Source organism: Pyxicephalus adspersus, chromosome 5 (genome assembly GCF_032062135.1).
Source record: "Pyxicephalus adspersus chromosome 5, UCB_Pads_2.0, whole genome shotgun sequence".
NCBI classification, from domain to species: domain Eukaryota; kingdom Metazoa; phylum Chordata; class Amphibia; order Anura; family Pyxicephalidae; genus Pyxicephalus; species Pyxicephalus adspersus.
In genome coordinates, this window is record NC_092862.1 from 138,359,591 (window position 1) to 138,374,236 (window position 14,646).

At 37.4% G+C, this 14,646-nt stretch overlaps 1 protein-coding gene across 1 annotated transcript in view; it reads right to left on the minus strand.

The window, feature by feature from the left end:
- LOC140331679 (serum paraoxonase/arylesterase 2-like) overlaps positions 1-8,759 on the minus strand; it is an 18,055-nt gene extending 9,296 nt beyond the window's left edge. Inside the window, exons 1-4 of the mRNA XM_072412898.1 lie at positions 8,555-8,759; positions 3,563-3,633; positions 2,862-2,917; positions 2,598-2,766 (exon numbers count right to left, since the gene is read on the minus strand). Of these exons, the coding sequence (XP_072268999.1) occupies positions 2,598-2,766; positions 2,862-2,917; positions 3,563-3,633; positions 8,555-8,628 (370 nt within the window). The 5' untranslated portion in view covers positions 8,629-8,759. The remainder of the gene's footprint in view (positions 1-2,597; positions 2,767-2,861; positions 2,918-3,562; positions 3,634-8,554) is intronic.
- Positions 8,760-14,646: the final 5,887 nt, after the last annotated feature.

The following is a 14,646-nucleotide window of genomic DNA, read 5'->3' on the forward strand; positions in this document are numbered from 1 at the left end:
GGCTTATTTTTCATTTTTACCTAAAAAGGGGGGGCTGTCTTATTTGATGGCCCTGCCTTATCATCGGGGAAACACGGTAATGACTTCCTCACTTATAACCTCATCACACGCACGGCTCCAAGACTTTTCTAGAGCTGCCCCAACTCTCTGGAATGGTCTTCCTCATCCTATTTGGCTTGCTCCTACTTTCTGCTCATTTAAAAGAGCACTCAAAACCAATTTTTTAAAACTTGCCTACCCATCTTCTGTCTTTTGAAACCGTCATTACGTCCTACCACTTCATATTTCCCCTCCTATTGTGTGTTAGTTCCCCCACCTCCTAGATTATAAGCTCTTCGGGGCAGGGTCCTCTCCTCCTCCTTTGTCACTGTCATTATCTGTCTGTCATTTGGTACCCCTATTTAATGTACAGCTCTGCGTAATATGTTGGCGCTATCTAAATCCTGTTTATTATTAATAGTAAAAGCTGGAGGGCAACTTCTTGTGCTGGAACATGGATGGGTGAGTTGTTGGAGATGTCCCACTTTAATGAGTTCTTTCTTAAAGAGTGGCTTTTTTGCATCCCTTTTCATATTTGTGGACCATTTGTAATATTGATGTTATATTGACGCGATCTAACGCAATCTAAATGCCTGTAGATTCTCCTGCAACCACTTCAAAGTTGCCATAGGCTCTTTGGTAACCTCTGTAACCAAGTTCCTTCTCTGTCTTCCATCCAGTTTAAAGGAACTGCCTGATCCAGGGGGGTACTAGTAGTACCAAACACTTTCTTCTTTTTAATTCCTGTGCTGCTACGGACTCCCAAAGCCTTTTTATTTTTTAGTATCCATCTCCTGCCTTGTCCAGAATAGTATATCTGAGATTTCACTGTGCCAGTGTATTCTTTGCATGCAGTTGCCCTACCAAGCACTGGAATTCTCCAGGAATAGCTGTTTTTATGTTGAACTAGTCAAATTGAATTCAATTAAATCACAAACAGAAGGCAATTATGTAGCTGGGTGTGCAATGAAGAAGGCAATCATTCCCCTGATTGGGGGGAGCCTTTTTCCATCTCAGTGATTCTGTTTTATTTCATTTACTTTCTGATCTGTTGCCATTATATCGTTCATTTTGATGTTACAAGTTGCATTGAGTAAATACAGCTGAACAATATTGTTTTTGTGTGTTTCTTCATTCCAGGCTCCAAAGCAACAAAACATGAATATTTGAAGGAGGTAATTATTTTCTATAATAGCTTTATATATATATATATATATATATATATATATATATATGTCATTTGCAATCCCTATTTAATGTACAGCGCTGCGTAATATGTTGGCGCTATATAAATCCTGTTTAATAATAATAATAATATATATATATATATATATATATATATATGTCATATAACATCAGGCAGCTGGTAATGCTTTCCGTCTTTGCTTTTCAGATTCATACTTGAATCTCCTGCATTCTCTACATGATTGTCAGGAATGTGCAGTAAGTATATAATTCCAGGCTAGCTAATTAAGGTGGCCAAAGATCATAAACTCAGAAAAGGATTGGCTGGAGATGTCAGCAAAGGCAGGTAACTTTGTTGTATTGCAGAGGTGACATCTCCAGTCCCATCTCAACTGCCTGAAGTTTACTTATCCTAGGACTGGATAGTTCCTTTTAGCTGAATCCTCATTAGTTTCATCATTTTACTTATTTTCCCAGAAGCAAAAGTAAAAAAAAAGTGGAAAGTGGAATTATAGTGATGGTGTGGACAAGTAGCATTTGTCATAATGTGTAATTATTCATGGCATATAATGTCACTCATCTCTGTATGTGCACTATCCCAGCGATGTGAGTTTTATATTTCATACTGCTGCCATGTTCTTCACCCCTTTTTCCAGGTCTGGCATTGTCTTGCTTATCTCATTTGGTGGGCATTCTACTTCCACACATTATTTTCGGACCTAGCTCCTTTCCCATGATCCTAAAGGTGTTGGGTCCAGGCTGTACATTTCCCATGAAGAAGTGGTTCATGCATAAAGGTTGACCTCAACACTGTTGTTAGGCCATAACTGGAATATAGTCTGTTACATTCCAGCTACAGAATTTGTTACCAATAACATTGGTATTGTTGAGGGTAAAACAAGAGGCAATTCAGTCAGAGAGCATATTGTTTCCATGGGCCTAATTTAATATAGTTCTCCAAGGCTAGCAAGGATACACTTTCATCAGTGAAGCTGGGTGTTCCAGCCAACTTCTTCAAAGTCATTTGCTATTTGCTAGCAAGTGTTTGAAAATCTGGACCAGATCCGTTACTGGTTTGCTGGATCACCCAGCTTCACTGATGAAAGTGTATCTTCTCCTTGGAGAGCGTTAATAAATCAGGTCCAATGTGTTGCCCTTGTGTGTCCTTGACAGGTAAAGGTTTACATGACCAAATCTATAATAAAACTATACGAATTCCAACTCAGACTCGGATTTCTTATTTGTTCCAGAATTATTCCGATTTGGAATTCTTTAGTTCCAAGCACCTCTACCTCCTCTCTGACAAATGCTTAAATAGTCAAATCACCAACCAAGGACTGAGAGTAGAATAGAATACTGTTGTAGCTACTTACCTCTCTCATCAATGTACACACTGAGCCCGTGAGGATTAAATAAAGACACATCAACGCCTTTACTGAGCTTTAGTGGTTCGGGATGAAGGACGTCTTCGTTCAGATCCACCAGCAATATTTCTCCAGGTCTGTCTGGTGAAAAACTTTTCAGCAGAGGATATTTCAAGCCCTTCAAAGACATACAACCTATTAGACCATGGGAAATTACCACTTATTAGACTAACTGGAGCTGCATTAATTCCAAAAATAGCAAAAAGTTCTTACAGAGCTGATGAATGCCAGTCCATTGGGAAGAACATGGATATCTTCGGAGCCATATTCTGTATAAAAAGAAAGTAGTATCCTATGTTAGAATGCCATCCATTCACGCACGATTTTGAACTCTTTTTAAAACAATGATTTTCTGGCTGTTTATGGCTGTGATACGGTGAAAGCCACCTACCCTGAACAAGATAGAGAGTCTGATCAATGTGAAAGCCAGACAAGTATTATCAGATAATGTGCCTGCTTGTTAGTGGATTAGAAAGCCACCAGGCACCAGGATTACCCACATGTTCATTTTTCTATTTGGTATGCCCCCAAAGAGTATTATAATTTGACATCATATGGAATGAATCCCCCAAAATGCCAATTGGAGACAAATGGATCACCACCAAGCACTAAAGAAATGCCACACCTATGCCATCATTTAGTTTTTTTTGGAACAAGGTTTAGTGGTCCACTTCCTAAATAAAAAACTGACAAAGGTTTTCCCCCTAACCAATATAATTTAGATAAATATAGTTGTTCTATATTTTACTATTTAACCCCTAACACCTAGTATTAGCTTATATGGTGAAAATAATGCGAAAGTACCATTGTATCTATACAATACTAACTTCCAAATAGGATGATTTACCCCCATCCTCCTAAAAAAATACTTTTACAAAGTAAAACTGAGAGTTAATGAATATACCCATACATACCAATTCCTTTCACAAGGTGACAGCTGGGTAGATCAATAGGTTGTAACTCTCTGAAGTAGCCGGCTTTATGGCTGCAAAAATTAAAATCATAATCAGTCTAAGCTTTTAAATCCACGAATATATTTAATTGTAAGCCCAAAAGTATACAGAGTAATATTTAAGGAATGTATATTTAAATGTGGTATTTTAGTTTTAGGCTTTGTAAATGTCTTGGATGCTCCAAAAGAGAATTACCCCTGAAATAATTCCTGCCCCCCTTGCAAGTATTGACTTATTCCATCATCTTTGTGTGTTCCAGCTACTCCTGAAACATTCTGCATGATATACATATTTAACAATGATGGGCATCATTTATTAAAACTCTCCAAGAATGGAAACCATTAACCAATGTTTCTCAATATTTTTTCAACATGGAGGAACCTTTGAAATAACTTTCAGGTCTTCAGGGACCCCCTTCTATAATTCCTATATCCACAGCTCACAATACATTAGCATGGTGGTCAGGGAGAAGAATTCCTCTTACATTGCTGACTATTGGGAAGAATGTCACCCTTACAGATAGACAAAACGATCATTGGTGTCACTTAAACTGACATGAGAGGTGCAAATTGTTCAAGGAACCTGTAGAAACCTCTTGGGAAACCTTAGGGTTCCATGGAAGCCTGGTTGGGAAACAATGTGATAGACTATTATGGGAGAATCTGGGTGATTCAGCACCTGATAGTCTTCTCCGGTATTGAAGAGCTTTAGTAAATCACCACCAGTGTGTGTGCAGACCCCAGAATTTAACACAGAGATCTCACTAGCAATCCCAAAGACTTAGAGGAAATGGTCAGCTGATTTACCTTCCAGTTTCCCTCCAGTAAACACAGAAAAAAACTGTGTGTTGAGTAATCTAGAATTCATATTGTAGTGTAGGAATGGGGACCTTAATGGACCCACCCTGGAACTTTGTCTTCCTAACAGCAACAAATGGACCACCCCAATATTTTTCCTATTATTATGGTAGTATCATAGTCTGTATGGTCAATTCTGTTGCCTTTCTGCAGACTCATCATTCCAACAAAGCAAAGGTTGTAGATCACCGTGGTGCACTAGCATATGGAAACCAGTCAGAAGACGAGAAAACACAATACACAGATCTGTCCTTTAGGGTTCGGGTTCTCTATTGCTCTAGAAAATTAGTACAATGCTTAGCACAAGGAGAAACTCCAAAAATAATGTTTAAATAAAAATGTTATACTGCATTAAACCTCTCATCCTCTTTCTAAATTATTCCATTTGTAATTTACAAAACCAGTATAAAAGAAATGTAGCGTCTCTTTATAAAGGGGGGATATCCACCAGACATTCTCCGGAGGACAATTAATCAATCAATGGAAAATGCATTACAGAATGGTTGGTGAATGTCAGATTCACTGCTTTTTCATTATTAGGACACATGGTGGTAAAAACAAGTAAATGAATATAAACATTCTTGGAATAAATACAGATTCATATTCAATAAAAAGAAAAAAAAATAGATACAAATATATATATATATTGATCATTTTTTCTGTTGTCACTCTTCTATGTTTCTATATTTATAAGCACCTGTAGGTTTAATCTATAACTTTTTATGGTATAAGGGTGTGACCTTAGCCTATACACTTAGTAATCTGCCAACATCTCAGAAAGCTGGAAGGTTTGCAGCCTCTGTACTATAGATTAAAGGTCTATCTGTGTTGTGAGTGTTACATCACGTGCATGCACACACCTTATGGAACACATTAGCAAACATTTAAGGATTTATTAAAGATGGGCAGCTAAAGCACCCTGTGGATTTACAAAATGTACATGACCTGTTTTAGCCAGGTAGGACATATGGTGTATGCATTATGGTATGGCAAAGCATTGTGTTCTACAATACAATATAATGGGGTGGCATTCACAATGAATGGCATCATAATGCAGCACACATAGAATACATGCATTGCAGGAAATGAGCACTCAATGTATTCTAAGAGCCCAAAAAGTCCTATTAATAAGGCAATAGATCTTCATGCTACATAACTGGTGGCAAATTTCAAGGAGATTGTATAATCAGACTGTAATGTGTATGGCTTACTATTAGTGTTGGTGTTCGAATTAGGGTTGTCCTTATATTTGACCGGAAAATGGCTTTTTGAATTCGGGTTGACCCGACCCGAAAAAAATGAGATTCAACGGTAAAAATTTGAATAAAAAAAAAATGTGTTACAAAAAAAAAAAAACGTTAATTTAAGTTATTGAGTTTTTGTGTTTATTTAACTATTTTTTTTTTTATTATCCTACAATGACATGATATCTCCTACTCTGTAACACACTTTCCAGCACAGAAATATTATGATACATTTGTTGCATTTTTCTTTTATTCACTGCAAGCAAAATGTAACAAATGTTTCATATTACTGTGTAGAGTAAAGCTGCGTACACACTTCCAATTTTTATCGTAGGAAATGAACGACGAACGACGAACGACCGATTGGCTAAAAATCTTTCGTAAAAAAATCTGTCGTTATCTGTATGTACAGGATCGGTGCCATACGATCGTTCGCAGATATCGTGCAGGATCATTCGTCGTTCGTTTACCAATGATAAAAATTGGAAGTGTGTACGCAGCTTAATACATGATTGCAGCAGTATCTGCAATCATTGAGAAGAGTGTGCGATCCCCTGGCCACTACAGGTTAATTACCCTGTAGTGCCCCGGGGATCGTAGTGGAACTGGGGACAACCCTATCCAGGAACACATACTACTGTACTGTGTAGCAATAGCAATCAGGATTACTGCTGCAGCCCTGTAGTATGTTTTCCTGGATGGAGTTTCTCTATCCAAGAACATCAGCTACCGAATGCAGCCACTGCAGTCCCACGGCTGTGCTCATCATGAATAAATGCAGCCGAGGGAATCATCCTGTGTCCTCTGCACTCCCCTGATTTCTCCTCCAGGTCCCAAAAAATTTGATCTCGGTGGCCGAATTTACACAGGCCGTTCTCGCTTACATGTTCGGTAAGCGAGAATGGCCCGATTCGCCGCAAGATCAAATTTTAAAATTTGCTCGCCGATCCCTAGTGCTAACCACTGAGCCAACCGTGCTCCCAGCATTCAATTTAGTGAATGCATTGACCATTGGATTACCAGGGCAGCCAGGCAGCAAGCATTTCTACAAGGAGAGGTCAGCATTGCTGCCAATGAAGAAAAACTAAAGATAGACAAATATCTCGTAGCCACTGATGAGTTCCTTCTGAATATGCTTGTTTTCTGGCTTCATATCCCAGGCTGAATGTTTGTTCCGGGTCAGTGTCTAGGAAATTAATAAAGGTTCGGCAGCCCACATTTCTGACTACAGATTTCCAAAAACTTGATTTATCAAACTAAAGCACCACCTAAATTGTATGTAAATTCTTACATTCTTACAAAAGATTTTAATCTGTTTTTCATTAAAGAGAATTGACCTTCAGTTCTGGGTTAGTTGGGCTTTACATTTCCATTTTTGTATCAGTGTTTATATGTTGTATTTTATGTGGCTGCTCGCAGATCTTGATGATTTGTTTTTAAATGTTTGCTTTATTGGTTATAATACAATTATAATTCTAATAAAAAGCGAGACATATTTATTATTTCAACGCGTTTCACAAAATCTGCTTTCTTAGGGGTTTTCAGACTGACACCAGAGTTCCGTTCATCTCAGCTGGCCCTGGGCAGGATACATTTGACACAATATAGAAGCATCCCAGCATACAGATTTTAATCAGATCTAGAATATATATATTTGAACATTTGGAGATGTTAAAAGAATTCATCTTGGCTGATCTTTTTACAATACAAATAAAGAAAAGTTCAGGGCCACCTGTGGACACCGGCGCTGCCCGTCTATCTCCAGTAGAAGATCAAACAGTAGCAGAACTTATATGGCAGTTGATGTTTTCAAATGTTTTTCAAGAAGTATCAATGGAACGTCGCATTTGAGGCTGGATATATCTTGTTTGTATATTTGGAAAATATAACGTTTAAATAAATTATTTTTATTCAAATTTGATGGAAAAGTCTACTAAAATGTATGCAAATATTATAGCAAAAGATTGCATGTGACACCAATGTGTCACAACTCTCCCTGTACATGAATAAAGGTAGATATATTGATTATAAGCAAGTTGTATATCTACAAAGGGGGAACAATTTACTATTACCAGAGGTACCAGCTAAAATAACACCACTATGGGGTCTGTTTTTAATAAAGCAGTGAATCTGATTTTCCCCAACATTCTCTGGTGGAGAATTTTCCAGGTCCATGTGTTTTTGATGGCATTGACTGATTCTCCTCCCGGGAATGTTTAAGTAAATATCAGATGTTTTGCTTTATAAACAGCCTTGTATGTTTTCATTGTCAGTGATCGATATATAACATTACATTACATAAGATTATATAAACCACTTAGACTATTTTCAGTTTTGTTTAATATTTATATTAGATTTTTCTATTAGTATAAACTTTTGATAGAATGGATGGAATAAACTATAATATTTTAAAGCACCAAAGATATCTGTATTTGACCATTGAAAGTCCCATTTTCTTTTCTAAATATTGCATATCTCCTGACAATTTTCTGTGTTTGTAGATATAGCTGTTGAGAAAATGTAGAGTTCATAATAATATTTTATTATTATTAGAAGTGCAACAGACTAAAAACATCCTAATATCCCCAATTTCATACAATAATGCTCAATTGATATCATTAGGTCAGGTTTGAAAATAATTAATCAAGAAACAATATTTACTACAGCAAGGTTTCAGTTGTTACATTTTGTAACTGTTGGGATTTGTAGTTCTCACCAAGTGCAAGGTTTTACAACTAAGTGTCTTCATATAGATCTCTATAGACCAAAGGTTTAAAAAGTTAAAAATTAAGTTAAAAAGTAACAAAATGAGTCATTGTTATTCTACAGACAGAGAGAAAGATGGGACTTACGTGAATTGATATATACGTTCCCCCAGAAATCCCAGGGTGACCCCGAGAAGGGTTAATTTCAGCATTGTCCCCATTGTCGGTGTCGTAAAAAAGGAGATCTTCCCGGTACTGTGCTTGGTGAAAGCTGTGATAGTTCCTGAAGGTGGTGCCTGGGTGACAATCGCAGAGGTTGTGACACCAATAGGTGCCTGCAGTCAGGGTAGACAGTCTGTCACAACAAGAAGTCTTTTTAGCTTTTTTTTTAGAAGTTCTAAAATACATAAAACGCCTTAATTTATTAATCAGTAAAGTGACCCCTAGCTATCAGCTAATAACATTCCTTTTACATTACAGTTTTACTCCTTTAAACTTTATAGTATTCAAAAGTATTCAAAATCTTCGCTTATTAATCATTAACGTGTCAAATAAGTACGTAAATCACATTAACTTCCCTAGTGGTCTAATTCTGTGTAAGTTGCCATGCAAAAAGCGGTACAATTTTTTGCATGGAAAGTATTTTTCATTGTAGGCTATAATTCCTAGGCCTAACTTACCGATATTTAATACATTTATTAATAAACTTTAAATAACAAAACACACAAAATCTGTTAAAAAATTAAAAAAATGTTTAAACATGTAATGTAAGTGTACAGTAGCCTGTATATTGTATAATGAATATTTCTTTGTATTGGACTCAATTCAGCTATTTTGTATTGAATCCAATACAAAATTATTTGAATTTCCTGCCGACCTGCCCGCCAGCACCGACACATGCACCAGCGTCACCAGGAAACCCCAGAGATTGTCGCTGCATTCGCCGGCTGGAGATCGAGGAGGAAAGACGTATCCCCAGGATCTCCGGGGACCAGCAGGACGCCAGGGGATGACAACGGAGCAAGGTAAGTGGGTTTTTTCAGTTTAAAGTTACCCCGAGTGGGATTACCGCTATTTGCAGGTAAAATCAGCGTCACACTCGGAAATATCACTAGGGGGTTAACATTTTATTCCATATCTCTTTACTTTTCATCATTTTTTATTAATTAATTGGTAACCTCAATAACTCTTTACCACACCTTCACCTTCTTTATCTTTATTTTTACCAATCTTTCACCCTCCAAAGGGAATTAGGGGTACTTCAATGTGCATATTTTCTTGGTATCGTCCACCTATGTTTTTAAGCACCACAATATTATTATGTAAGCATTCTATGATTAATTATATTGTATTGATCTTACAATATTTTTTGGTAAATGATTTATTATACCATATTTACATGTTTTCTTCTTTCTGTATATTGATTATCATCTCAATAATCCCCTGAAGAAGCCACTTTGGCGAAATGGTTGGGAGATGAGATAAGCTAACAACTACTAGATAGATATCTACTGTATTGAAAATATATTTCTTTCATTTGTTATGTTGTAATCATACATATAGACTAGGAGTGCTATGTTGGTAATAGGACTACCTAGACTCTATACACAATAAACACAAGTTAACCTTTTATATGCCTCAAAACCCTATCTTTCTCTCTATCTCTCCCTTTTGAATATTTAATTTTGAGGCTTGGCAAGAAAAACATTCTTACTTTTCACACAAAATCTTCTCAAAAAGCCTATCTTGGAAATACTTTTCTTCATTCTAAAACACATAACGAAATCCCCCTATTGTATGGTGCATCCCCAGCTCATAGATTGTAAGCTCTTCTGGGCAGGGTCCACTCCTCCTACTGTGTCATTATTTATTTCTGTCTGCGTAATATGTTGGTGCTATATAAATACTGTTCATTAATAATAATAATAATAATAATAATAATAATAATATAATTTAGGAGGATTGCAAAAGCCAAACTCCTGCAAAATGAGTGGGTGAGGATTAGAACCCCTCTCCGGGGCAGAAAGTCAGGTAGATGAAACAGACAAATAAATGCAGCTCCAGAATGGGATAGGGTGGGGTGGGACTGGAAGCCAATCAAATGTGCTGCTTGCAAATACATTAAAAATGTCCTGATAGGAGAAGAGAGTGAGCAGAGAGATGACCTTTTGAATGTTCTTTCACTGCTGAGTCTCCAGTCTGAGGGTGGAAAGGGAACATGCTGTATGTAGATATATGTAGTATATGTAAACCAAAAATGTATTTTTCAAACTACCTAACATTGTACCCAGCATTGCAGAGGCCACATTGATAATCTCTGAGCTATCGTGTTGCCCCAGAAAATAAAAAATAAACTTTTTAATTTTTAAAATTTTTTAAAGTTTTAAGTTTTTGTATTTTAAATGCTCAGATATCCAACCGGCACAAAATAATATCTGTGCATTTCTTTCCACATGTTAAACCAGCCATGCAGCATTTTTGTAGCTCAGAGGAAGAGCGGATCAGCAGGGCCCCCAGCACAATGGAATTTCATTCAAGGTATGCAAAGGAATGACAGGTAATGAGGTTTCCTATGTTCTTACATCTGTTTTGGTATTATATGGGAACCTGAGACCTAAATTGATCACAATCTTTATTCATGCAAGGATTAAAGCTCCACTGCCAGAAAACCACACACAGGTGAAATATATTTGGGATTTGTTTTACCCAGCACAGAATTTTTTTCATGAGATTTGCAGAGTTCTTTTAAAAGAAAAATAACCAGGGTGGTAACCGGACTTTTCTTTGCAGGTAAAGCAATACTGCTAGGTCACCTTTCCAACTTAGAGCCTGTGATTGGACAGTAAAGGAACAGAAGCATTGATAGGATTGTATACCTCTGGCCTTTCCTCCTATCAGCAGGTTCCTTGTATTTTTTTTTTTTTTTGTGAATAATTTTTTTTTTGAGACATATCATAAATACATATACAGTACAAAAGATATAAACATTAGACATATGAATATCCATCATGGTTCTTACAGTATCAACTGATAGTAAATTGAATACTTAACAACAATCTGATAACCTAAGTACAGTGCTTTCTAGATCCGAGATGTCTCAACACAATGTTTTATGTAAAGAGACATTAATTTTAGAAAGAAAAGAAAAGGTTAGAAAAAGAGTAGGAAAATAGAGAAAAATAGAAAAAAGGAATCAGGTTGTGGCGTGGCAAGGGTTACCGGGGTAGTCAACTGATTTCAGGCGTAAATGAATTACTCTACCATCATAAGAAGCTATGGGGAGAGTTGCTCATCGGCAGGGTCGGCCTGTAGTGACAACAACGATCTGTATCCTGTTCTAGTGTTGAACTGGATCCAGTAAAACTATGTCTGCCTGACTTTCTCTGTGTTTTTGTCTCCAGTCACCATCATTTCTTCCATTGTATAAATGTCTGCCACTCGTTGGGGCCATTGGCCAATAGTAAGCGGGATATCCTTTTCCAGCAGGCTGGTATACATGCCTTTGCATCATTCAATAGATGGTGTACCAGGGATCATTTATAGCGTTTCTGAGTAAAATGTGTTACATGAAAAAAAAGCTAGCTCAGGTTTCCCATGGATATATCCAATACAGCGTTCCAAAAGTGGTTAGTACAGGGCATTCCCATTCTACATAATATTTATGTGCTTACCACACATGGAGAAGGTTAGTAGTAGTGTCTACATCTTAAGTGAAATATTCCTTTAGGTCTGATTTGATCTTGGTTACAATATCAGGTACATCCAGTAGTGAGTCATTGAGTCGCCAGGACATTGTTTTCGAGCCGCACTGACTCATCTCTATTAAGATATATATGGGTGCATGGTCAGAGAACGATATCTGTCCTATCTCTGATTAAAGTATTAAAGGTATAAATTGTGTTTTACTAGGAAAAAATTATCCTAGAATATGATTTATGTGCTGTGGATGGATGTGATGGAATACCTTACTGCCCTGCTCTGGAACACTGTCACTAAATTCGAACAGGTCTGGGAGCCATGGGATGACTATTATGCTCAATTACAGAAGTGATGGTCATATTTTGCTCCCCTCCTTTTGTTATATAGCAAATCGCCTCAGAATCCCCTGTTCCCTTTTCCTCCCTCCCCATTTTTGATGTTATGTCATTTATACAGGAATTTACTGATTTGTCATGTTTATTGCTGGAAACCACATTGCATCATTTGCACTCCACTATTGCTATTTTTTCTTGTAGCTTTTATGTATGTATATGTGTATATGTATATATACTTGTTTCCTACTTTATGCCTTATGGTTTTGGTAATATGTTGCTAATGCTCCTGTATGCTGTGTTCTTGTCCATGTTCTTTTTGTTTTGTTTCTTTTGTTGCATTTGTAAAAAAAATTTTCAATAAAAACTCAGTTTCATAAAAAAAAAAGAATGACCTTGTAATCTCCATGGAGAGTTCATCTGGAGTTCGCCTGCAGTCACAGCTGATAGGAGGCACCCGTGTGCCTCCAATCAGCTGTGACCGCAGGTTCGCACGGTCACTGGGCTGTACTTCAATGATAAGTACAGCCTGGTGACCGTGGGAACTGAACTCAGAAACTCCATTGAGAGTTCACCTGGAGTTCGCCTCCAGTCACAGCTCGCGTGCCTCCAATGATATGTACAGCCCAGGGAGCTTGGGAACCTGCACTTCAATGGAATTTGCAAAATCGGTTTGCTGAAATTTTGTGGACCCAACGGAAGTTCAGGGAAATTTTCGCAAGAATGTCAGAGGCATTCTCGCTCATCCCTACTGTGGAATAGTAGGTGTAGTCCCTGTACACTGGGTGTTGTATTCTCCAAATATCTACCAAATGATATTTGTGCAGGAGGGACTTCAGTCTCCTGTGAAATGCACATGGTAGGTGGGAAGACCCTTTGGATACATCCTGTGCTGAGTTTACTACTATGGTAAAGTCTCCGTTCCAAATTATTGTGTGTGAACCTGAATCTTTTCAACTAAGGTCAACAGGTGTTCCAGAAATGATAACTGGTTTGTATTAGGGAAAGAAAGAGATTAATTCAAGATAGTGAATACGTGTTGCTATTACGTAGCCTGGTTTCTGACAGTACAATTTAGAAAGGGAAGGGGTAAGAGAAAAGACGGGCTTTTAGTAGGCATAAATATTGAACAATATGTGTTTTAAATAAATTATACCGTAGCCCTATTACTAACATAGACCTACTGTGCTAGTTGTGTTTAATACCAAACAGTAAGTTATTCATATAAATAATACAAAAACTTCTGTAATACCGTATTTACATTCTCACATCAATATCAGTATTAAAGGATATCTCAATTGCCCGACTCGTTTTGCCCTGAGGCTTCATCAGGGGATTTTTGAGATCAGAATGATAGAACAATCATGATGACTGCTGTAGGAGAAAGACATATAGGAATATTTATACCAGGGCATCCCAGTGATGTTGACTACAGGTTGAATACAAGTGTATTGTACAGCGTATTGACCAATATATTGCTGACTCCCCTGGATTTGTAGTCGGAAGAGGAATTTTGATATGCTGCTTGGAATTTCCTGTTACATAGGTGTGGAACTCTGTCAAGGCTGAAATGTGTCTCTTGAAGGAATGCCACCAGACAATAAGAACAACTAAGATTATTCAGTAGGATTGATCTTTTTGTAGGGGAGTTAAAGTGTACCTAAACCTGGACAACCTTTTTATGTAAGGTACAATTTGTGATTGTTTGTATAAGTAAAGTAAAGTTAAAAGGACAATGTCTTCCTCTCCTGAAGCTATCATAAGCAGTGTTGGTCAGCACTGAAGCACTTTTTTACTGCAGCATATATAGTTTTACAACATAAATTAGTGAAGCAGTTGTCACAGAACTGATTCTTCCACACCGAAAACAATGTTTCCAGCTGGACCACCTCATATCGAAATGAAATGAAGGTAAAATATCTGTTTGTTTGTATTATTAGTGCAACACCCTTTTTTATAAAAAAAAACATGTGTGCAGCATCACCCCCTAATTCTCAAACGCCTAGGCGTTTGAGAATGAATAGGAGCACAAAGCCTCCTGGGATCCCTACATCACAAATCCCGAGGGAGGCTTTTGAGTGCTCCTTCTGCGCATGCCCGAGCATCAAATTGCTGATCTCACGCATGCGCAGTGAGTTCGGTGAGTTTTTTTCCAACCTACGTTACCCGATCTCGCGTCCGGAAGAAGAGGCAAAGATAGCGGTGCCC